The 24,882-nt window shown below is 40.8% G+C and overlaps 1 protein-coding gene and 1 long non-coding RNA gene across 21 annotated transcripts; one reads left to right on the top strand and one right to left on the bottom strand.

The window, feature by feature from the left end:
- Positions 1-9,635: 9,635 nt before the first annotated feature.
- On the bottom strand, positions 9,636-11,797 carry LOC111245581 (uncharacterized). 10 transcript variants are annotated; one of them, XR_015321176.1, is made up of 4 exons: positions 11,661-11,797; positions 10,902-11,056; positions 10,623-10,752; positions 9,636-9,946 (listed from the first exon to the last, which is right to left on the bottom strand). It is a non-coding gene; the product is annotated as an uncharacterized LOC111245581 (long non-coding RNA). The 10 variants fall into 10 exon arrangements; XR_015321178.1 differs by having other exon boundaries at positions 10,902-11,040; positions 11,661-11,764; XR_015321170.1 differs by lacking the exon at positions 11,661-11,797 and adding an exon at positions 11,506-11,645 and having other exon boundaries at positions 10,902-11,040.
- Positions 11,585-24,020, top strand: LOC111245577 (uncharacterized). 11 transcript variants are annotated; one of them, XM_086980193.1, is made up of 5 exons: positions 11,635-11,776; positions 16,984-17,045; positions 21,563-21,747; positions 22,058-22,353; positions 22,693-24,020. In XM_086980193.1, the coding sequence occupies exons 4-5, from the start codon at positions 22,345-22,347 to the stop codon at positions 23,956-23,958; spliced, it is 1,275 nt and encodes a 424-aa protein (XP_086836319.1). In that variant the 5' UTR covers positions 11,635-11,776; positions 16,984-17,045; positions 21,563-21,747; positions 22,058-22,344; the 3' UTR covers positions 23,959-24,020. The 11 variants fall into 11 exon arrangements, with proteins under 11 accessions (XP_086836320.1, XP_086836318.1, XP_086836319.1 ...); XM_086980187.1 differs by lacking the exon at positions 11,635-11,776 and adding an exon at positions 11,798-11,939; XM_086980188.1 differs by lacking the exons at positions 11,635-11,776; positions 21,563-21,747 and adding exons at positions 11,798-11,939; positions 18,771-18,793 and having other exon boundaries at positions 22,062-22,353.
- The last annotated feature ends 862 nt before the right edge of the window (positions 24,021-24,882 follow it).

Raw genomic sequence — 24,882 nt, 5'->3', positions numbered from 1 at the left:
CAAGACCGCAAAAGACGACGGAAAACTATGAATGAGAGTACCTACAAGCGTTACAAATAGAAGATAACCGTCCTGTTAGTTTAGCTCGGTGATACCGTGAACAAGATCAACTGATCTTGTTCACGGTATCACTACACTTGAACCGGATAGTGCGTGCTTCTTCCTTTTGTAGCTAACTTCCATGCCAGGGTAGACAGCACAGTCCAAAAAACAAAAAAAAAAAACTAAACGATTAAGGAAACTTAAAGCGGTTAGGATCTGTCGCACTTTTGCTTCTTCGTTGCGGGGCGCTCGTATCGAGTATCAGTTTCGACTCACTTTACCACCATGAGGATTTGGAAAAGAAAAAGAAAAGTCCGTTCGAGCAAAAAAGGTAGACTGCAGGCTCGTACAGATATCGGAGAGTTTCAATGAACAGAATCCATGCAAGACAAACCCATTTTTACAACGTGGATTTCATTGACAAATTCCTTTTTACTGCATAGTTTAGATTAACCTTACACGTAGCGGGCTTTGTTTTTAAGTTTTGATTTGCGTAAATGATGACGTATTTGGACTTCACGGACTTTAAGCACGAAATAAAAGTAAAATATTATAGATTATAGTGTGATACTTTAAAAGCAATAACGCCCTTTCATTTACGTTTGAGCAGGTTTACTGATCTTCATCCTGCAATTTTTGCGCGTCACTGCAAATTAGATTACGAAGCTATGCCGGCTGCTTAGGTCAAACGGGCGTGCTAACAGACCTCTTCCATTACGCTAACTCACTGAAGTATAGCAGAACTTCATCTTAACTTCGTATTGAACATGACAGAAATTTATATTTTTGCCTTAGTTTTGAACAAAAGTAGTACTAGAGTTATTCAGACGTAAGGGCGGTATCGATATTGTTCTGAACAAAATATTGCTTACAACTATTAATCACGAATGAAAGTTAACCTATAGTTCACTTACTGTGACTATCGTGCATATATGTAAACATACATAATAATCTCAACATCTTCTACATAATACGCTTGTATATCGCTATAGCCAGCCAATCCATATGAAGTCAGGACACTTGGGCAAACGAAGACGTTTAAGGTTGTAAAGTTAAAGGATGCTGACGACGTACAGCATTTACGATCCCGATTTACGATTTACATGCAGTACGTCTCCAAGCACAATAGCTTTGCATGAAAAGCAATAAAGTTTCCTAGAAAACGGCTTTCTTTCATACATACTATTCCTAGTTTTTTTTTCCATAGAGAAAAAAAATGGGGCGTATGTATATATGTACTCTAAAGCACCCGAACCAAAAACTATATTCAGATTCAGTGGCTTCATCTCGTACAATCGGTGTTAGGAACTAAACTAGTATTAACTGTGCACTTTGAACAGGCAATTTGGATATGTTGAACTTTGTCCTAATAGTTTTTCTACAGACTTTTAGATGTAATGCTAAGTTAGATCTTGAACTCTCGAAATTTGCGTATTTATAACATGAAGTTCTACAAAGTCTCATGGTAAAACTTTTTTCTTCTTCTCATTCGTACGTGTAAAATGGAATTGTTGCTTCCTACTTCTGTCGTTTTACCAAAATTGAGTTTTCACTTAAACAGGTAGGCTATGCCAGGCCGTGTAAATCCATTGGCCGTGCCAATGAACGCATTCTACTTTGATTACCTACTTAGTTCTAGTATGAGGGAAGTGCCGATTTTTATCCGTCTTCGACAGAAGTACCTTGATGTAGAGAAGTTAGTCATATCTAAACGGGCTGAAAGTTCTCTACATATACATATCTTGTCCAATTCAATTCAATCCAAAACATGCTGGCCGATGCTGATGGATGAGTTACTGCATCCATAAATAACCATGGTGTCGCTGGCGCTAGCTAGCTAGCTATATATGTAAGGACTATAAAAAGTAGGACCATGAAATAGCTGGTTAATAAGGGGACACCACTAACATATAACATGTTATACATATATATATATATAACAATTGACGTATCGTACTTTATGGATTATGCTATATCTTCTAGCTAAAGGGGATATAATGTCAACGCGAAAAAAATATTCTGTACATGGCTACTGTTTGGCACAGTACCAATCCTACCTGGAGATTATATTTCCATAATTTTGGCGAAATATAATTATTCAATTTGTCCGTCGATAAGCTAGAAGATAAATCTTAGTGGCGTAAATGTTATACCATTCATGATGTCACGTTTGGACGTTTTCTCAAGACGGAAGCTTGTATCAAAGCTGCCAGCTATTCGCGTCTTACAAAGCACTGCATATCCCACCACCGAATAAAACAAATAATGTGACTAGTAACAGATACATATGTGGATTGACTAGTGCTGATCGTGGGGGTCTACTTTGTTGTGCTCTTCGCTTTATCTATTGTGATTTTTTTTTTCGCGAACAGAAAACACGATCCGAAAATGAAGGCCTGTTTTCTCTAGAATGTCCGTCAAGTGCCGAATTCGATGATCTGTGCAAAAGCACTGGCTGAAACAAGTTACTACAAAAGTATCGATTATATAAACTTGACGAAATCAAATCATTACCAAAATTTCCTTTCCACTCAACTTTTTAGCTAGCTTATTTAATACCGTAGGGTGCACCTGTACATTTAAACGATGACGATAATAGATCTTGCACTTTCTCGCCTACGTTCTGGTGAAAGTGGACGGGCATGATGGCAAAAAAACGTCAAGAGACCAAAAAAATAAACTTGTCAACAAGTAATGACGACTTCCGCCTGTTGAAAAAATGCAAGATTTGATTGTGATAAAAGGACGTCGTATGTATTCGCCACCCTTAGGCCTTTCTTGTTTCGCAACAAAATTACTAGGTCTTATCAAAAGCCTTTAGATCGAGTGTTAAGACAGGTGTCCAACCTTTTTTTGCGGGGCTCTTAACTGTCGGAAAAGATGCTAATTTGTGGGTTACAAGGTGTGAAGAATGCGGTGGGCGCAAACGAGCCCCTATACAAGTCGTTGCAAAAAAAGGGGTTTGTATCTGGCATTGTCGTAGAGATAAATGATCTACTCTGCTGGGTAGCCTTTCTAACACGATAGATATTACCCTATTTATGCAGTACGTATGTAACGTGTTATAATAGTATATATTAAAAGAAACGTTTTTCTTTATTCACAAATAAATGTGTATAAACGAACTTTATATTAACGGTATCGATATATATTTCAGTTAGCTTTGTTTGTTGTTAAAGAGGCGTTTTGTCGACTGAGCGAACAAATCCTTAAATATGGTCATGCTTTAGCGGGGTTAAAGTGATTAGGTTCGATGTTTTTTTTTTGTTACTATGCAGACAACGAGTGTACATATGTACAGATCGTTGCGGGCCTGGATTAATATTTTCGCCGTCAAATCCAGACACTATGAGGTGGTTTGTCTATCTCTTAATGAAATACTAATGCTCAGGCTGAAAACGTCAGCATGTATTATCGTAGATAAATTCTTTTTCATATTCTTTTTATGTTCACTTGTGACATAGTTCAGATAAGATGAGACGTATTGCTCTAAGAGAGGGATTTTTTTTTGACAAAGATCCCCTTTCGGGGTGGGTCAATCGATTTTTATGTAAGTTGAATGAAACAATCTACACCAACCGCATTCAAACAACCGATTGACTTGTGTGATAGGCTATAGCAATTTTTTTTTTTAAGAATCTATAAATCAGAAAAATTAGCAACTGCAATTCGTATTTTATAAAAAAAAAAATAGAAATTTCTTCGATGGCGATGCGCCCATAGTTGCAGGCACCCTTTGATTTTCAGTCACCTCAAATATCGAGCGTCTTAAGCAAGAACATCTAAAAAAAAATAGTACGAAATAATTAGTCAATACATCCATAATTGCGATACTGGTGCAGTGATGAGTGTTACATTATAGGTAGCTATAATTAATGTATTATCTTTATAGCAATTTGTGTGACGCCCTAATCGGCCAGCGCCATTTGGCATTATCAGTTGTTCATTTGTACTTGCTTGCATTATGAGCAGTAACATAATTATAGAACGTGAGTCTGTTTTTCTTTTTTTAAATAGTGACTGCTCCGGTTGTACGAAATGGCAAATAGAGTTTTGGGAAAAAAAAAAACAACGAAAGAGGAAGACTTTCTCATTGGTTCGGTATGGTAATGTCAAATTTTCGTCTACTAAGTTCAGCTAACCGTGTCTAATCTACAAGTAAGTTAAACTAAAAATTATTACTAAACGAAAATAGAATTTCGCAGCTGTTCACACCTAAAGATTACATCGTCATAATGCCGTACACGAATCGACGATTTGAACCTTACAATGTTTATTTTCATTCTGCAGGAACCATTTCTGTATAGAAACTGATTTTTACTATAGTAATATCTAATTAATAACAATATAGTAATTCGTTTGACAGGTATGAAAAAAATGATCCGTCTCTTTTTTACTTGCCGATATAGAAATTCCTGTGTACAAGCTGAACTGGTCGGAAGTTAAATATAAACTCTGTTAATTAGCGCTTTTTTTTCTTACTTCAGATCCGTATAAATTATCTAAATGAGCGTGCTGGCCAATAAAGTTCAGATAAATACTAAATGTATAGTGCCGACGCACTGTGGAAGTAGACACCATCGTGCCATGTCCTACTCTACTAAATTACAGTGAACAATTAACAGCATTGTCAGATTATAATTAACTAGCTTAGGTAAGTAAGTAAGCATTTGTCTAATGCCATAATTTACTCACTATCTTCAGGATTGCTGGGACTTTTTTTATGGCTGTAGCTGCATCTGGTTGTTCCGACGCTCACAGATTTACGCAACTAGAAGATCGCCTACCACTCGCCAATCTGGTTTATGCCCTTACACTTAAAGAACTGCATCGACCTCTGCTCACTCCCAACACAAACAGAACCGTGTCCTTGTTACTTAGCGAGCAATCGAGTCGGAAAACGACTTCAAACCTATCAATGGTACGCGGAGTTCGCTTGGATCTTAACCGGTACCTTCGCTCTAATAATCCCTAACTTAGAAAAGGTACCAAAATGCTTCTTGTTAGTGCTAGGGCAATCTGGTTCCGGTTTCAAAGAGAACGTGTATTTGACCTGTGGTAGCTATTCTGAAATGCATAATGTCTTTTTTGTTCGTACACTTTATAAAACAAACTTTATTAAAAGCTCAACCACAGTGAGTTCCGCTTCCTGATCTAGATGCAACAAGTTGTCCTATTAATGCATTGGGCACCCCTCACGATGCCCCTACACATAACTGAAGCCTTAGTGAGTTCTGAGCAGAACATTAACTGGGTGCTTAATCAGAGAGCTTCAGAGCGTGAAAAGATGTTCTCCATCGCACCGGTTGATAAGCATCTCGCCGAAACATTGGACAGCGAGGGTGAGATGATGCCACGACTATTGCGTATTGTGCACACACCAAGTCAAAAATGGCTGATTTCCAATTGGTAGAAGTTTCTTTGCAATCAGTCACAGATTGGGAATAATTTTAAAAATCTCTTAGAGCACTGTTTTAATGAACCGCTTCCTTATATCAATATAAATTCATTAAACATGGCGAAACAAAGTGAGCTGGTATTGTACATCGAAAGTAACTTCAGCAATCTTTAAAAGCTATAACAAGGATCTTTAATTATATTATCTTATCCTCATAACCAGACGCAGCAAATGCAGGAGATAACTACGAGTACCAGACATCGCAGGTATTGCTAAACGCCACACAATCATATAATAGCAAACATTTTGGGAATGGACATCTACTTCGGTGACAGCTGCGAGACGAGCTGTTTATTTTCTCGCTAAAAATGTGCCCCCACGATAGCAAGCGAAGCGCGACAATCGCCTTTCGTTGAACAACGAAGTTTTTAATAACAGAAGTTTCATGAGCAATCGGCGAAAATCCCAGAGCCCTTCATCCTTAAAAGAGGCCGACCGCAAACGTCAAAGTAGGAATGATCATAAAGACACTGCAAAAGACGACAATTCGAAATTTTCCCACAATTTGGGATCATGTGAACAGCCTTCGGTGGGCCATAACCAGGGGAAGTACAAATTATCATCTGTAAACCACGTCGAAAAACACAGGCCCAATGCAATGGCTCGCTCTAGCATCGATAACGAACGTAAGTTGTCGGCCACGCCAGCTACCGTTAACTCAGTAAACAGCTATCTGTCCTCCGCTATGGATGTCAGTACCACAACCGGTGTTACTGTACTTAGAAACAACGAACGGGAATCGCCACCTGCAACGACTCGTCAGGGTGGTGCCCGCGGCTATAGGGGTCGTTCATCCGCTAAAATGACGCTGGACGACTTCGTGCCAAATCACCATGTGGTCAGACTAAAGAAGACGAACAGGCCTAGAAAACGAGACAAGCAGCTGGATTCGAATCAAATTGGTAAACAGAACGATGAGAGTGACGAAATCGCTAAAGAGAAATCGAAGTATGACGAAGTGGTAAGAGAGGCCGAGGATATCTTCCGCGGCCTAGCCCGAGCAAATGTCATGTTCGAACGGCCACTGAAATGCGCTCTCGGTCTTGTGAACTCTAGGCTAAAAGCGACTTGCAACGTCTCTGAGGAGATAACACCGTTTCAGTATTTCTGTCGTGAACAAGTGATTCTGTGGTTGCAGACAATAAGAGATATGTTGGAGCGACGAGCTCTAATCTATTTAGACCTTGAGGAAATGTTTATTTCGCTTTATGAACTTTATCTCATTGCGGAAAGAAAGTACCCGATGGAGGCGCACTATATCGCGATGCATGTGCGAAATATCGGCATCGATATCAGTTACGCGGCAGCCTTAATGGCGCGTTTGGCTAACGTTGAGACGTTTGATTTTATGAGGCTAGCTGAAAGTATAAATGCGGCACCCCGGGATGGCACCCCATACTCATATTTAATTCCCCGTATGCAGGACTTCAAGCTGCACCATCTAATCGCCCTTGGCAGGTGCTCTCGGGTATATAAAGTCACTCATCGGAGCTCACTTACTGTGTGCGCCATGGACATATCAACGGTGATGACAGAGCGAGAGCTAATAGTCGCCGGAGGTGTTCTTAGCCTAATTCATCACTGCTGTGTAGCTACTCCTTTTGCGCGATTTCAAGCTGGTGGCCAAATGGTCAGTTTGTTCGAATATTGTTGGGGCTTGACGCTAGAGAATGTCGTAGCCGAGTCCTCGTATTTTTCCGTGGACACATTTCGTGCTATAGCTGCACAGTTAATTTCGGCCGTAAAACATATTCACGGCTGTGGGGTGATGCATCGTGCCCTAACAACCGACAATGTCATCATGGAACGTTCGGGGCGCGTCAAACTCGTCGGCTTCCACAACGCCTGCATATGCCTTGCCCATATCCCGAAAAGGTCGCAATTGGTATTTCAGGAACGCCGCATAGGTGAGTTCTCATATGATGTGGATTTCAATATTCCCACCCAGTACATGCCGCCAGAGATGGTGCTCAAGAGATCCTATGGTCGGTCGTCTGACTGGTGGACTCTAGGGGTCACGTTATATCGAACATTTACCAAGATATTTCCTTTTGATGGGGCAGACGATGCCCAGATACGAAGGGCAATTTATCGAAACCCGCTGGTGTTTCCGGATCGAGATGGGGTGCCTGTGTCGGGAGGAGCCAAAGAATTTCTCCAGTGCCTATTAACCAAAAAACCCCGAGGGCGTTGTATGTACGGTGATCGTGTCGACCTTTACAAGCACCCGTTCATCGTTGGTGTTGACTGGAAAAAGCTGAGTACAACGGATAAATTATTCCCTCAACCAGACGGCTACTGCAAACTACTCCAGCGAACTGTGCCGCCACGTTTTCGTCGGACAGATCTTACCGAGTCGGAACAGGCAGCTCTCTCGCCGAAAGCGGTTTTCGATGACATCCGACCTCACAAATTGGGTAACCCCACAAAGCTGGAGGATGTCCCGTACCCACAGGTATCGACGTTTATTTCACCTGTATTTCGAAAAGCTTTGGAGGTTTTTAGGTTTCCAAAAAAATTAGGCAGAGGCCCGCTGCTTAAAGTTATGGGCTATAATGCAAGCTCCCCTGCTCTCAGCATACCCGACACGTTTGATTTGGACCGATATAACGCCGAACGCCTAGTTATTACCATTCCGAAGCGAAACATTTTCGAATTGGGCATTCATATAGAGAGCGCGATCGGTGAGGATAACTGCAAGTATTTTTACGTCACAAGGTTCTCTGATAGTTTTTATTATGACTCGTTACCGTTAATCGAAGGTGACTTTCTGCTAGCGATGAACAATACGTCCTTAATCAATGAGGTGATGGCTACCGTAAAGGCGAAGCTAGCATTCCATCAGCACGACGTCACCACATTTATCGTACAGTCCTCTTCGCCGTTTCGGCTGGCGGCTATGTACCCGGATTTCGGCTGTCTGTTAAAATCGCTCCCCCGAATTTCGGTTGGGGTGAATCCAGCCCAATTCCTAGAGTTTCGCTGTTTAGTTCGAACCCAAATCGTAGGATACACGGATGGCTGGGTGGTGAATGCAGCCCACTTCGTATGGAAGACATCGGGGAAACAAAGATTGTTCGTTGGAGACGTTATCCAGACAGTCGATGGAATTGAAGCAATCACACTTTCAACTGAAGAGCTTGACGCGTACGTATGTCACTCGTTTGATCACTTATCGGTGCAGCAAGGTAGCGACAGTTACGTTTGATGATTCTATGCTATGGAGGCTGCACTATGCAATGGCGTATATGTATACCAGGATATGTGTATACCAAGCCCAATATTAGAAAAGAATTCATTAGCCCCCCCTAAACACAAATGACTTTAACGAAATAGAACGTTTTTCACTGCTAAGGCACCAAATAACTGTAAGGTACCGCCGGCCGCCGAACACACAATAAGCGTAGACATTATAGTTGTTCGGAATAGGCGGAGCTCGTTAACGGGAACTAATACCAAAGCGTGCTTTAGGACACAGTTGCCCTCTTCTTTCTGCACAATACGGACGTACGTGTTCAAATAATCCATTACAGGCGCTTGCAAAGAGGTGCTCGCCAGGTTGAGGTGATTCCCGTGTCGTCCTTACGTTTGAGGCGTTTGACGGTGGATCGAATCTTCAAGGCATACGGTGGCTCACAGGACGTTCTAGAGAAGATGGCTTGGGTCAAGGTTCAGAAACAGCGGGCTCACCTCACTTCAAAGGAGACTGCTGGCCTTGGGCCCGTACAGCTACGTTATATTTTTCGACGAATGGAACTGGCAAACCGAGAAACGGAACCGGTTGAAATGTACCGCGATCCTCACCGGTCATTTGACTAACAGAGTCTTGAAGGTTTATTGAAACGTTGCCATATAAAAAAATCTTGTAGCCACTTCGTCCAGCAAAATAACGCAGATCTAAATACCTATTGCGCCAGCTATAATAGACCCATAATAGTGGTCTTGTCGTCAGTACTTGTCTCTTGCCCATACAAGTATGATATCTGATATCACCCCCATATTGATTACTGTGATTTTGTGAAATGCTGGTGGTCGTCTGCTGTGAATTTCCGACATTTTTTAGTGTTACAAATCGCTGTACTGGCTCCTGTAGATCTTCAAAACAAAGCCACACCAAACAATTCAAGCAGTTCAATTGTGGTTTTTGGTACGTGTTTATTATACGTATGAACGAATTGAACATTAAGCGACCTCTAGAGGAAGCTAACAGCTAGAAAATTGTTCGGATCATTCATAAGTCGCGTTAGTGTCGTCAGCTAGGTTAAGTTTGAAAGGCTTCTTGACTTTTCCTTTGACCTTCCTTTGACCGTACGACTGTTGCCGAAAACCTGTGGGCTTCATTCGCAGCAGAGACTCAGAACGTCGGAGTATAAATGCACGATTCATCCTCGGCTCCGAATAATTAACAGCTACTTGCTGTCGCCTGCTATTTTCCCGTGTTCCGGACTGAAAATTGATTGTCAATTATGATTTTTTTTTTTTTTTTTATTATTATATAATTTGTTCGCTCAGTCGGCATCTTTTAGGTATAGTGAAAACTGTTACGATGCTACTTCACGAACTTTACTTCGAAATACGTTAACAGCTAACATTGCACTCGAGAAGAGTATACCTAATAGGTAGCCGTAAGATTCTTGTGAAGATGATAAAATTTGAGACGAGTTCACAAGAGCCTGAGTGTGCATAAGCGATGCGCGTCTAGCCTTCGAAATTAATTTATAGTTAGTCATATAAATCAGATGCGATATCTTTGACTAACCCAGTACCCCGATTGGTCCTGGAACCCAGTCTGAAATACACCAACGTTCAACGGCTTCGATTCAAACTAGTTCTGTAATCAATTGTTAATTATAATCTATTAGTCATAATACAAAAGCTATACAATGCAAACTTAACGGCAATTATAGGCGGCAATGAGCCTATCAATAGGTCTCATTATATTTGAATAAGATTTGCTATAACATTTATGGCTATTCGATACTGGGTAATGGGTAACAACTGTTTTCGGTTAGCAGGACCGTATTTGGCGGCTTTTTGTTTATTTAATAAGATATTGTAACGTACACAACTATATCTTTTGTATTACCTGCGTTTTTGAACATTGGGATCCAATTTTACTTACGTATAAGGTGTTCCGTTCGGGCACTGTAGGCGAGCTTAGATACATGTGCGGAACGAGAATTCGTGCTTTATTTTCCGTAGGTGAATACGGCCGGCACGACAAGTCCACTGGATCTATCGCTGGATACACACTTCGTTGGGCAGACAAATTCATCTATATTGAATACGGCTACTCAAGCATACCAGTACAAAATGGGGCTAAGCTGCGTATGACACCTCGCGAAATGAAGCCATTACTATAACAGTAGTCAAAAAATGAAGAATTCGAAGCATACCATACCTCCAATTTGGTGGGCTCCATTTTCTGCGGCACCGTCGTGGCCTAGGCTCAGCTATAGGTAATTGTACATAGATGTTGTTCATCGGAGCTAATCATAAGAGTAGGTCGATTTATTATAGCCTCAGCTGCGAATAGAAGGCTGTAATGGACATGAACTAAATATTCAGTGGTACCATAGAGTTTGTAAGTAAAGCTATATAGGAACAAACAGCAGAAGCAAGCCTGCCAAGGAAAACAAAGCGAAAACAGCATCTTAGTTGTAATTTAAGTGCACGTAATATTGAATCAGTGGGAAAAAACATTGAAGGAGAGGGTCGCAAGAACGGAACATCATCAGAGCCCTAGTCGCAGGAAAGTTGCTCCTACTTGTAGCCGGTACATCCGCTGTTTGGTATCGCCTGCAAGTATTGACTTGACGCGTACCCACATGCTAAACATCAAGGCTAAAATCTGTAAAAAAAAAAATCTAAAAAAAACACGCACACTTCTCTCGGTTTAGGTTATTGACTCTACTAGAAAAAAAGGCATGTGCGAGCCAAGTTTCACGATACACCTATTGTTGGATGTTTGACTACTCGTTACGTGCACAGCCTACGTAGCTTACGTTTACGTCGAAGAAACGTTTCGAACAGCCAGAATCAACCTTTCCGTGTTCACCTTTGACTCTTTTGCTTCTCGCATCAGTAGCATTTAAAGCCTTACGTAAGTGCGTGTTTCACCACGTAGTTTCCATCAGGACTTTGCGCTCTTGTAACTTACGATCGTTATCGTTGTCTCGTTATATAGCATCCAGTTAAATGCAGAGTGAGCTTCGTAGCTGAAACGTTGTGCTGCCCCCACAGTTACCAGCTTCTCGAAGTAAAAGAAAGCAAATTGTAAGACAGCCTATGATTAGTTGTGCCACTTTACAGATTGCCTAGATATAACTGAATACAAGAGGATACTTCTCGTTGTTGGCGTGAAAAACGTGCATTTACTGGTATAAGTTAATGACACGATCCCCTGTCAACGTTCTCTACAGGGATTGTCATTGCCATGGTAAACAAGTTAAATCACTCTTAAAATTTCCTTGATTATTAGGTATAGGTGTTACATGCACGCTTTTCGTGTTGTTTGTTACGTTGCTATGGATTTGCGTGTCAGATAACGTTGTGCTTTTCAAGCACATTTGAAATGTTTATATTGTGTTCACACAAAACCGGTAATTAAATCATCTGTTCGCTATGCAATCGAAAAATATTTTCAGTCATATTATGCCACTTAATGAAGCGCCGAGTTCAAAGCGCTTTCAGTCTCTGGACAAAAATTTGTTCGCATACGATAAGTAACACTCTAACCGCCAGATCCGATTTATACTGTCAATATACGGTGAGGCTTCCAGTTCGAAGGGATCAGCGGGTAACAGCTTTGGGTCCTGCCAACAACGGTACAACTGGCACACGGCTTATGTAAAATGGGTAGGTTACATTGCATACAAAGTGTGACGTGTGTGTTGCATCGGCATTCGGTATACACCGCTGCACTCGTGACGCAAGACTGCCCTGATGACTACTGATATAGTTCTTCTTTGCCGTCGTAGCTATCATAGTTACTGCGGGCGGTTTCCTATTCTTCTTGAAACGGCAAATTGTCGGCATTGATACAAACATTTCGGCTACCACCGGTTCGATAAAAACAATAGTGATCGAATCAATATTCTCGTACCATTATTGTTACTGTTATTAGTACTGCTTATCGCGGACTAGAGGCAATTATAGAACGAAAACTAAACTCTATAGGACTATCATGTAAATATGAGCCGGCGTTTAGAATCGTGTACAATAAGAACCGTTCTGACTGTGAATTTCGGCCTGTGTAAGTCCGGCTATGTAGCGTCGGGCCAGAGATACTTGGGTCTTTCTTCAGCACTGCCATTCCGTCAAATACTGCATTGTTATAGATGTAACGAGGTCCAACGAGACCTCGAAGCAATAATTACTATACATGCAGTAAATACATTGTTTGTTTGGCGTACCAGCGCATTAAGAGCCCCAGTTACAGTAAAAAGCTGGATAGAAGAAAATCTGTCAGAGAAGGGCCCACACAAAATTATCGCCTACGACCAGTATGATATATATATATATATATATTAGTTTGAATAGATATGCAACAAGCGAGAAGACTTCTGGGAAGAAGAATTTTCGCGATGAAGGCACAGTTTGATGAAATTGCATCTATCAGCTCTTGGACGTACGCTGTTGTATGTACTTATGTGCGGACTCCTATGGCTTCAGCAATTTTATTTCGAAGTTATATTATTGCTACGTAACCGGCGAAGTGATACCCTGCACAGGGCGAATACGTTTTCACAAACTTGGTTTTGAGATTCGTAATTTTACTATCGAGGCTACCACAATTGTAGCCTTGGAAAGAAGTCATTGCGTATCAGGCAATACCCATATGCATTTATCACAGCGATCCCTTGTGTCCAAATGGGTGACCCATCCATAAATGTCTAAATAATCTGTGCTTATTTAGATATTTATGGATATATTTACACCATATTTTCAGCTGAAGAAAGGAAAGCACGTTACGACCTCTACCAGAAAGCATGGTACTGCAAAGCGCAATTAATTAAAATGTGATGTCCAAAATAGTATTTTTTATTTCTAGGCCTGGAACCTCTTAAGGTCAATACCCCTTCAATGGGCAATAATGCATGCGGCACGCAGACTGTATAAAACTGAATAGTCATTATTTAATGTTCAAAAAACCTCTACAGAGACGAAAACCACCTTAATTTAAAACCACAGTTTCATATGAGTGAAAGCCTCGGCATACACTCTGTTGAATTTCAGGTTTTTCTGTCGCCGACATGTGACTAATGTGAGTTGTAGGACTCCTATAGTTTAACCTACCATTAGATATTTCTTTGAAGTACCTGCTTATTGACCAAGCTGTGTTAACAAACTCGCGAATTTTTGACCACCTTCTATTCTCGTCAGAATGTGTAGGAATCAGAGCATTAGGCATTTAGGATAGGCAGCCGATAAGTTCTATAGGTCCCTACCTCATGAATGTTAAAACCGAATAATGCGTAAATGTTCCTAAATAACATTACTTCGGCTAAAAAAAAGCCAAAATAATTGAGTAAGCCTTTCGTTTTTGCCGCCATCCCGTAGGACAAAGTAATGAGTGCACCACTAGGCGATGAATCCGAGGGGAATAAGAGAAGCGAGTGTTATTTTTTCGTTCCACGGGAATCCATCGTCTTACGATTCCATTCAAGGTCTGAATCTAAAAATAGAGCTATTCTATAATACGAAATGGCTGTGTGGAATCTTATACGTATGCTATAAATCCGTGTGTACCTGCCATTATATTTCTGATGTATTATGAAACTGCTACAATTATCCCTGCACCTTTCGTTTACCTTGACGTGCTGAACCGGCCTGAGGTGAAGTAAGCAAAATAAGGACCCGAAAAAATAGCTATTGTAGTTTATTTATAAGTAAAAAAATGTCTACTTTGAAGCGTGTAAAAATAAGTATCTTTTTGATTAAGTACTAGTACTTGCTGGGAAGCTTCAGCTTTTGTAGATGAAGAAATGACATAACGTTGCGGATTTTATCGTTGAAGATTTGAATGAATACGCACCAATGCAGTGAACCCGTTGTATAGGTCGTATAAACAATGTACCACCACAACAAATATTATATTTAAGAATATGGAATTATTTTCAAAATTTCTTTCAATTGCCGATAGTTGCTTTCGGTTTAGGCAGATGAAGCTATAGCATATGTGTGTTATACTCGTATTGCCTTATAATTTTTCATCAATAGTAGAAGATATCTATCGTCTCGGCGAACAGTATATGACGACAGTGTATTATTGGTCTTCTAGTAGCAATAGTAACAATGATAGTATAAAATGTTTTTTTAAAATTAGTCATGTACTTCAATAAATGCAAAAACAGTTCATACACACATTTACATATGAAATCTATTTTAACAGTCATCACTCAGCGTGTCTATATCCGCATCGCCATTCGGGACACAATGGAATCGATCGATATTTTTATAGGGGTACAGACATTAGAACGATTACTGAAGTTTTCCAGAAACTGCCGGCGTTCATTGACAACGTTATTTCCTGCGACAAAACTTCACGCCTTATATGTATCCGACACTATTTATTTTGTTTAGACATTGTTAAGACCCTGAGGGGATTATGCAAGCCAAAGTTATCATCTAAACGTACCGGGCTCGTTGCGATAAGGGGCGATTCCCTTGTCCCGCACCCCACCGGCCTAATTAATTTTAAAGCAGAGCACAGACAACTGTTCGCGTTAGTAGTAAAAAACGTGAGATGTTGTCGTTTGTTATGGCCAACAACTACAACATCAGCAACAAGAGAGAAGCGTTTCGACAGTTTTTTTCATTTTAACAGAAACTTTGCATTCGATGGCCGCCAAAAAAGCTTTATCCGTAATAACTCCCGATCAAGTGGCCGGCCTGCCAATCAGGCCCAAATGTATTGTCGCCTTGATGCTTGCCAATGATGCTAAAAGACTTTCTATTTTAGTTGAAAAAGTATCCCTTCTACTGTAGCCGGTGTCTATTGGGCAACTGCTGCAGCGTCTGCTGTGACCAAAGATCAATTCACCACTTGTTCGAAGCTCGTGCAAAGGTCTCGCATAACGGTCGTCGTGTTACAGACCGCGATAAAGTCCTATATAAGGTCATTGACTACGCTTTCTGTTCGATGGTAACCTAATAATTGGCGTATTTTTGGATGTGTGTGTGTCCGAAAGCACGGATGTAATTAAGCAGTGAAGAAGTTGACCTTATGCAGCGATATCATCTCAATGACGTAAGGTGATGGTGATCATTTTAGTCAATTATTAAAAGCTATTAAAATTAAGGCAGAAATTAAGGCGACTTCATAGGGCTGTTCCAAATTCGGGACTTTTCTAAAATCTTCCGGTTAAACGGATAAAACCGTAAAAACGGTTATTCCGGTGAAACGGATTGTTAAAACGACAAGATAACCGCACATCAGTAAAAACACGTATGTACATCTGAAGGGAGTTTGTGATTCTTTCATTGATAACATGTTCTCTATAAGTGGCCGAATGACTATAGGGAACACGATGTTTATAGATAGCCCGAGTCGACGTCTCCTGAGACCTGAATCAGCCGACTGTTTATTTCACTTTCATTCGTTTTCGATTAGCTCTTCTAACTTAGCGTTGTACATGTACCAGCTGTAGGCAGAATAGGCAACGATTGGTTCGAAAACACAATTTTAGTGAGACTTTTAAGGAATACTTCAATGGACATGACATTGATGAAGGATAGTGGACAGGTATACTCACCATAACGAAACTACCCTTACCGTTATATTCGAAATTTAAATCTGTAGTAATCCTCTTACTAATAATAGATAATAGGTTGTTTCGGCACATAAATCAACTAGAAGCGCACGAACAAGGGATATAACCGTAAATCGGATGATACGAAACTCAGAAGAATGCCGTTATTTATCAACATATATAATTGTGTATGGCTGTTTCTTTTTGAAGCTGGTAAGCCTCCTGTGTGCAGATCGGAAGTACAATTAACGCGTACTACAAAAATGATTTTCCATGGCCGATGTCTCTGTGCATGTCCTTCTGCCGCTTTTCCGGTGTGAAAAATACGGTGCCATTAAATAAGAATAGGCATATTATCTTATTAAGGACCATTATATATAAATAGCTCATTTTATCACCGCGCATTATTCGTTTCGGATTAAAAGCGGTAACGGATATCAAAAGCAGTGTGCTTCGCGCAATGGCCGCAGAAGCGAGCTGCTAAATAGGGAGGAAAGATCAAATATTAGGGGACGACTTAAAGTTATTTGAATACCTTTACTAGTTATGAGATGAAATGGAAATAACTCAACTTATGGTTTTCAGATGCACGGGCCTCGATACTCTTCCAAATCGTACTATGTGCATGAAAACACCTCAAAGCTAGCAAAACAAAATCGTACTAAAATACACTAAATAAATAAAATAAACTGATAAAATAACTGTTTTTATCTTCCTCCGGCCCTGCAGAGGAAGCGTTACCTGGCGGAAAAAGGACCGTATGTATTTACAGTGCGCCGCGGAAGACACAGGTATGTCTATTGACGCACTACAATAAGAAACCTCTAGAAGCCGTATAATGCATATGAACGTAATAAGCCAGACAACAGTAGAGAATATCGAGTACATATAAAGTGTAAAATCTTATCTAATGTTAAATTGTCTGCCGTATCCAGACCTCTGGTAGCTGTACCAGTGCCCGATCATAAAACAGGTTATATTACTGTAGCCCCACGGGTACGCAGAACGTCAGACTGCGAGTTCAGACCTGCTGAACCAAAATCTGCTCTGAACTAGAACCCGTTGAAATTATTCTACCATCCTCTTATACTACGTTGGTAACCTGCGTGGGCATTTTCCGTTGCAGTTCTTCTGTAATCTTGAATCAATTAACCCACCTATATTGTTTAAGTCATTCCGTCGCGTTGATCTATCTTTTCGTTTAGAACAATTATATGATCTTTTTCGGCTATGTCGTTTTGTGATTCTTTCGTAATCCCTGGGCTAGTTGGTGTTATCGTCCTGATGATCCTCTATTTTTCGTTTCTGGGTTAATTAAATGTCACTTTTTGTGCATAGTATAGAAGATGTAACATATTTTTGTACCCATCATTCGACTTCGCTGCCTCATCGAGCCACACGCAAATTTCAACTTCAGTTAAAATTAAATTTTATATTAATTTTTTTTTATATAAGAGCGTGAAAGTATTGATAGTTTTCAGAAATCTTCAACTAATTTTTCTAACAAAAAGTATATTCAACTTGACGGCGAAGAACGGGAAAGATAGATTTTTTCCTTTAAAAATCAAATCTTAGGCTTATGATGAAACTGACACTTGCAGATATTAGAAAGTGAAAGTTTTCTACTTACTACTCTAAAAATCTTTCCGTATACGTTTTTTGCACGAGAGTACCTTTTTGTCTAACCAGATCAGCGAGTAAAATAACACCAACATCTTTAGGGCCGTCTTCAAAATGGTCTCGGCGATTGAACGATGATATATCTGAGAAGTTTCAGCAGTATGCATCGTCTTCAGGGTTAAAGCAATGATCCCTGGTTTTTTCAAGCCAGAGGCCATCAAAACTATTGGGTTTTACATCTGTATCTGCATAGGGTCTGTAGCAATAATTGTTCCTATTATGCAAAAGTTGTTGTAGTGCATCAGTAGTGGAATACTGCACGAAGAATGCGCGAAACGTAATAAACTAAGGAAACCCTTCATTCAACGGCTAGAATATCATTACTGTCCCCATATAAAATATTCTGCCGCAGCTACTATTGCGCATTTTAGGAGTATCGACATCTCGATAAAGTTCTCAACTTGGCAACCTGAACAAAGTCCATCCATTGGATACTGAAGGACTAGAGCTATAAATTAAAAACAACAAATGCTACAGAGGAGTCCTACCGTAAATATGAGTTTATTTATAAGTTGAAGTGAGCGAATTTAACACCTTCACAGAAAAGACATCCGGGCTTTCCTAATTCGAACCTACGAGAGAATCTAAAGTGGGTTAAGACGGGATTGGGATTCTACTTGAAGCAGGCGTTTGACTCTAAGGGCCAGAATACCATTTGCAGAACATGCTGGTTCAGAAGATAAGTCTACCAGCCTCAAAGAGAACATCCATTTGTGTTTTTGATCACGGCATTTCACACACGGAAAGTCTAAACTATCTATCCAAACGGGTAACTCCTATTAACAGCCCAAATATAGTAAAAATGTCGTTTTACTTGGAACCTTTCATATTTACAGGCAAATATTCAACTATAACAAAGGTGGATGCTTAACGATTGCGCAGAAAAATATGATAAGTTGCCTAGGTCTAACTTCTGCTAATTTGATCTCACAAACAATATTGCCGACAGCTCAATCAATTAGACGAAAAAAAGATCGTATTTTACTTATATATTCAATATGTGTAATGATATCTATAGCTTACGTAATCAATAAAGAAGAAGATAAGTCTCTTTTAAGATGTATTTTCGTCCGCATCTGGACCACTGAATTACCTAAACTGAACATTAAGATTAAGGAGCGGTCGACAAAAATTGCTCCACACCGGGCAGATTTGCGCGATTTTCTACAAAATATTGACACAGTTTGTAATGAAGCTCTTTTCATTAAAAAGTAATTTTTTAAGAAAGAGTAATTTTTAATGATCGTATCATTTAATCATATCTATGCAGCCATTAGAGTTTTTCAATTGAAAACTTTCGACTGGAATGGGCGTGTGGTGTGGCAAAGACGTTATTAATGAGTTCAGTTTTCGTTATTTCCATGTGTATCGAAAATGTAAAGTAGGCACATTAAAAAAATTCCGATGAAATAGTTACAAATAGTACGCAGTAGACGGTTGATTTTTGTGTTATTAGAAAAAATGCTATAGAAAAAAAACTTCGTATACGGAACCTTTTCGTCCATGGGAATACACCAAATCCACAACCAAATGGTTTTACCTAAGGGATCGCAATATCAACGCAACCGATCGGTAATGCTCGTAGCTCCTCCTTATTCATAAATAGAAAAAATTCCGTTTTCTTATCCCAAAATTATCGAAATTGCATTCGATCGCTTGAATTGCTTAAAAAAGACCTTTTTCAAATCGTAGCTTTAAAGTGAGGTCGTATAAGTAGTTGAACACTTCAAGGCAATGTCTATGAAGAGGAGCACAAGACCGAGCCTGATTTCCTTTTTCTTCGTTTTAATATATTCATTATTTCACGGGTTTATTTTAGATATTAGAGATGCTGTTTCTAACGGTTAGACATTCGTATGATCTAAATCACTTGAAGTGATACGGTATTCACTACGGAAGACCATCATTGACCTCAACTCGGCTGTTTCTCATACTTCACTTCAACAATTACATCTTAGTAAAAACAGATATATTAACAATGTTTTCTGCATGTGCTAAAGGTGCCGTTCGTAACGGTAAAATCTATTTAGTGTAAGCACCATTCATTGCGATCACAATTTCAATGCGGGTCCTAAACTACTTACAGATTCGTTTTAAACGCCCTTTTGCAGTTCTGCAAACGCCTTTTTTAACATAATTGCGGATGAACGAGTTGGCATTGTCGTGTGCAGATCTGTATGAGACTCGGTGCATAGTAATACAACGGGTTCAGTTCAAATCTGGTGGCTATAGATGATCAGACCAGAACATGCTTATATTCACAAGCAGCCAACCCTGCGCTAATCGGCTTGTTCGAACTGATCTACGATTTTACTGAAGAACCTATGATGCTCCTTCAGACACTTTAGTCATCCAATATTGCGTAACCGTTCGTAGTACATGCAAATGAATTTTTTTTGTGACGCGGTCGTCTTTTCGAAGGAATATGGTGGCGTGACATCTCCTTTACTGGACACTCCACTCAGGACATGATCCTTAGCCGAAAATTTGCTTCTATCCACGATAGACACATCTCGAGAATCGTAAGCAGAGCAGTGATCATTTAGATGCTCATTTTGCATCAAGAATAACAAAATCCTTATCCGCGAAAATCGGAGAGGACTTGCTACTCGGTTCTGTCAAGGATGAAGTAGCAAGTCCTCTCCGATTGAACGACACTGGTCAAATCTCTTAGTTTTATTGAATTCACAGAGCATCTGTCTGGCCTTCATGACATATGACTTGTACCTCATGAAGAATCATACGCTCATTCACACCAAATGTTTAATAAAATAATTATTAGAAATGCACTTTTTTACGGAAACGATTAACTTTCTTTTTGATCTTAACAGATCTTTCCTTTTGGTAAACTTTCTGCTCTATTGTGCTGGGATCTGTTTTTACTTTTCCTGAAGCGATATAATCATTTATGACACGGCACTTTGTCAAACCAAAAAACTCGGTGGAACTTCGCTTAGCGCGTCAAGATTGGCTACCAACTGATGTTTGCTTAACTTGACTCGTCGGTTATTTTGTCTTAAATAAAAAAACTAGCTTTCGCCCGATACCAGGAGCCATAGATGAATGCACGATAAAGGCCCAGTAAAGTTTGTCCTAGTTTAGGCGCCATGATCTGCAAGCCTGCTGTTTTAAGTACCAAAACTGCTATTTCTATGTAAAGGTTAACTGCGGAAATGATTTGTATCTTAAGGGTAGACGGGTTAGTGTTTATACTTCGATTATACTGTCGTTAAACGATCTTTTTCCGACGCCCTTACGTAACTCAAGAAATAGACTGATTGTATCCGTTGTACCTGGCTAAATGCATTTTTAGGTTAAGCCGAACGCTGTAAGTTTTCCTTTATAATTCACAAGAGTGCGTTTATATGCTGCAATTATATTTAATTAAGGCCACTTCCTTCATGTAGTGTATTTTCTATTTTTAGGTACTTCAAATTTGTAAACATACAGTTTGTTATTTTTTCTTCAGCTATGTTAGCTAAAACCAAAATAACCATTTCAAGTGCGTACAATGACTTATGACATATGTTATGTCGTGCTAAAAAATAAATTATTACTTTTTGTTCCGTTTTGTTTGAAAAAAAAAGCTCAAGGTTTCTGTATACTTTTCTTTTGTCTTTTATAATAGAAAAATCGACCTGCTATACATTGAATCGTAGGCCTCGTAGATGATTCAGCGCAAACGGGCAGCTTGGGAAAGCATGCAATTTTCGAAATTCTGTCGCACTCAAAATTCAGGGCATCTATTAACCCATCAGAGTAGAGTTCTCTATTTCGTAATTACGCTGTAAACGTCCGATACTAATCATCTTAGTAAGTACCTGAAAACCTATTTCCGATTCTCCAAATATGCCAAGGTGCAGTAACTCGGCAGTTAGCGTCAATCTTATTTTGTGTAGCAGGCAAGCGTTTCTGTTACGTTGCTTCTACAAAATATAGATGCATATACGTATCGATCGATATAATCGTTCCCGCCGCCCCGCCTCGGCCAGTACTTGAACGCTCTATATCTTCGGCAAAAGAGACCATTATCATTGTGTTAATGTTTTTTTTTCTCGATTTGTTCGTCATCTCCAACTGCTCCTTGGTCGACTTTTTCTGTTGCTAAAAATTCGAACGGAAGATAGATAATTATGTATCACGAATGTTGGTAGAAGCGGGGGGCAGTTTTAGCCAATGATCATCACTGCGTAATTGAACTAACGGTCCTAGTCCACGCGGTTGCGGCGGGTGCCACCGCATCGGATACCAGTCCTCTAGTGGTGGAGCATTTACTGGGAAGCAAGAAAAGCAAGGTCACCTAGAGAGGGCCCGGAGAGAGCCTTCTATATAAGCGGTTACGCGGGACCATTTAAGCATCTTCATCGTCTGCGATTCTCAAAAAGCGCGCTAACTTGGCAAAACAAAGCCATGATTTCCGTAAGTGGAATGCGTCGTCATGTCTTCAATAAGAGTTAGACTGTAGACATTTGTTGGCTCGAAAACAATCGATGTTAGCGCCACTTTGAATACTAATAGTGAAGCTCTTAATGTGTATGCCTTTCGGGATATTATACTGATATTTAAATAAATGTCAGTAATGGTGCCGTTTCGGTAAAAATCGAAATTAAATATTATTTAAAAAGATCTTTTGAACCCCTTCGAAAGTTAAATAACCATGCTTTTCCGTCACTTTATTGAGTACGGCAGAGTTATACATACACGGAATAATAACAATACTTCGCCTAACTATATTATTTACTATTTGTATTGTTACAGTTCCGCGCTGTACTCTTAGCCGCTTTGGTTGTTGCCCCGGGACTCGCAGGCTACACCCCGTACCAGTTCGGTTACCATACTGTCGATGACTTCGGCACTCGGCAATCGCGATCTGAGGCTGCTAATCAGTACAACCAGCGTGTGGGTGCGTACGGTTTCACTGATGCGCGCGGTATCTACCGTCAAGTCAACTACGTTGCCGATGAGCTCGGCTTCCGCGCTTTGGTGTTGACCAATGAGCCCGGAACCGTCCCATCTGCCCCAGCGGCGACCACTTACAATGCCGAGGCCACTGTTGGCGTCGCGGCCCCGGTTACAAAAATTGCCGCTGCTTCTCGGGCCGCCCCAGCTGTCACGGCCGCCCCAGCTGTCACGGCCGCCCCAGCTATCACGGCCGCTCCAGCTGTCACTGCCGCCCCAGCGATCGCGGCCGCCCCAGCGATCGCGGCCGCCCCAGCGATCGCGGCCGCCCCAGCTTTTGGCGCTCCTCTAGCTGCTTCTGCTATCACTAAAACTCACACCGCCCCCGCTTCTAACGCTCCTCTGACTGCCCCTGCCATCGGCAAGATCGACGCTGCCCCTGTTGCTCATTATACGGCTGCACCTGCCATCGGCAAGATCGACGCTGCCCCTGTTGCTCATTATGCGGCTGCACCTGCCATCGCCAAGATCGACGCTGCCCCTGTTGCTCATTATACGGTTGCACCTGCCACCGCTAAGGTACACGCCGCCCCCGTTGCCGCTTTGTACTCGACTGTGGTGTCGCACACCGCTCCCGCCGTTTCTAAGGTTCACGCTGCTCCTGTAGCCTATACTGCTGCTCCGGCCATCACCACTGCCCCTGTAGCGCATTATGCGGCTACACCTGCCATCACTAAATTCCACGCCGCCCCTGTTGCCGCTGCGTACTCGACTGTGGTGTCACACACCGTCCCCGCCGTCACCAAGGTTCACGCTGCCCCTTTAGCCTACGCTGCTCCAGTGATCACTAAAGTCCACGCTGCCCCCGTTGCTGCTCCGTACTCAACCGTAGTGTCGCACGCTTCCCCAAGCATTGCTAAGGTTCATACTGCCCCTGTAGCCTACGTTAGTGCTCCGGTCATTGCCGCCGCTCCTGTTGCTCATTATGCTGGTGCGTCCCCAGCGATCGCTAAGATCCATACTGCTCCCGTTACTGCTTCCTACTCAACCGTGGTGTCGCACGCCGCCCCCGCCATTGCCAAGGTTCACACTGCTCCTGTGGCTCACTTTGCTAAAACCTGGTAATTAAAGAAACGTTTGTGAAAATGGTGACGAATAAATTCTGTGATATGAGATGGAGAGTCGAACGATTTTGTTTTTCATTTGTTAACAATATTATTGAACAAGGACACTTTTAGGAAGCGTCGCCATTCTGACAAATATTAATGAAACGTCGTTCGTTATAAATGACAGATTGGCTAGACCTGGGCCACATCGCGCAAAAGAGCGCTGTATCCCCTCTTTTAATTGGAATTGTGATTTCTTATTTGCCGGTGTATCAATAAGAGCAATGTATTGATGAATGGAGACCCATTCACGCGTGTGCACGTTTTGAGAAAATGAAGAGTGCAATCCGAATTGGAATAAGCAAAGGTTTACATCTTTTTACAACGTTGTTCTTGTCTGCGAATCGTTGACAATTATTTATTTGTCCAATAAGTGCCTCCTATATGCGATGTATGTACACAGCATTTTAATAACGAAGATAACGTATAAATAGTCTTCCAAATATATGGTTTTCGGTCATGCTAAATTGGCGTCATGTACAGATTGAACAATCAACAGTAAAGCGGAAAGTTTCTATTTTTTCATAAGACACTCGAAAAAATTGTTGATTCAGCATAACTTCAAACGAAATCATCAGGTGAATGTTATTGCGGTTAACTAAGAAGAAAAGCAAGAACGAAATAGTAAGCTACAGAAGAAAAATTTGCTTGATGCTACGCCAGTAGAGATTGAAAAAGCAGTGTACACCTATTGCGTTCGTGGATGAAAATGGATGATGCGAAAGATATCTAACTACACCTTATGGACGACTAAATAAACAGTTCAAACTGCCAACTTCAAGGTATGCTCTCAATCAATACGTCTTCATAATGATAGATTTATGATGTTGTACGTAGGGGAACGTTAAATATCTTTGAGGGCTCCCTAAGGTGTCTCCTACCT

This window comes from Varroa destructor, unplaced genomic scaffold (genome assembly GCF_002443255.2).
Source record: "Varroa destructor unplaced genomic scaffold, Vdes_3.0 BEIS01000002.1, whole genome shotgun sequence".
Lineage (NCBI taxonomy): Eukaryota > Metazoa > Arthropoda > Arachnida > Mesostigmata > Varroidae > Varroa > Varroa destructor.
The sequence above is the reverse complement of the archived record's forward strand: the minus strand, read 5'-3'. Positions and strand labels throughout refer to the sequence as shown.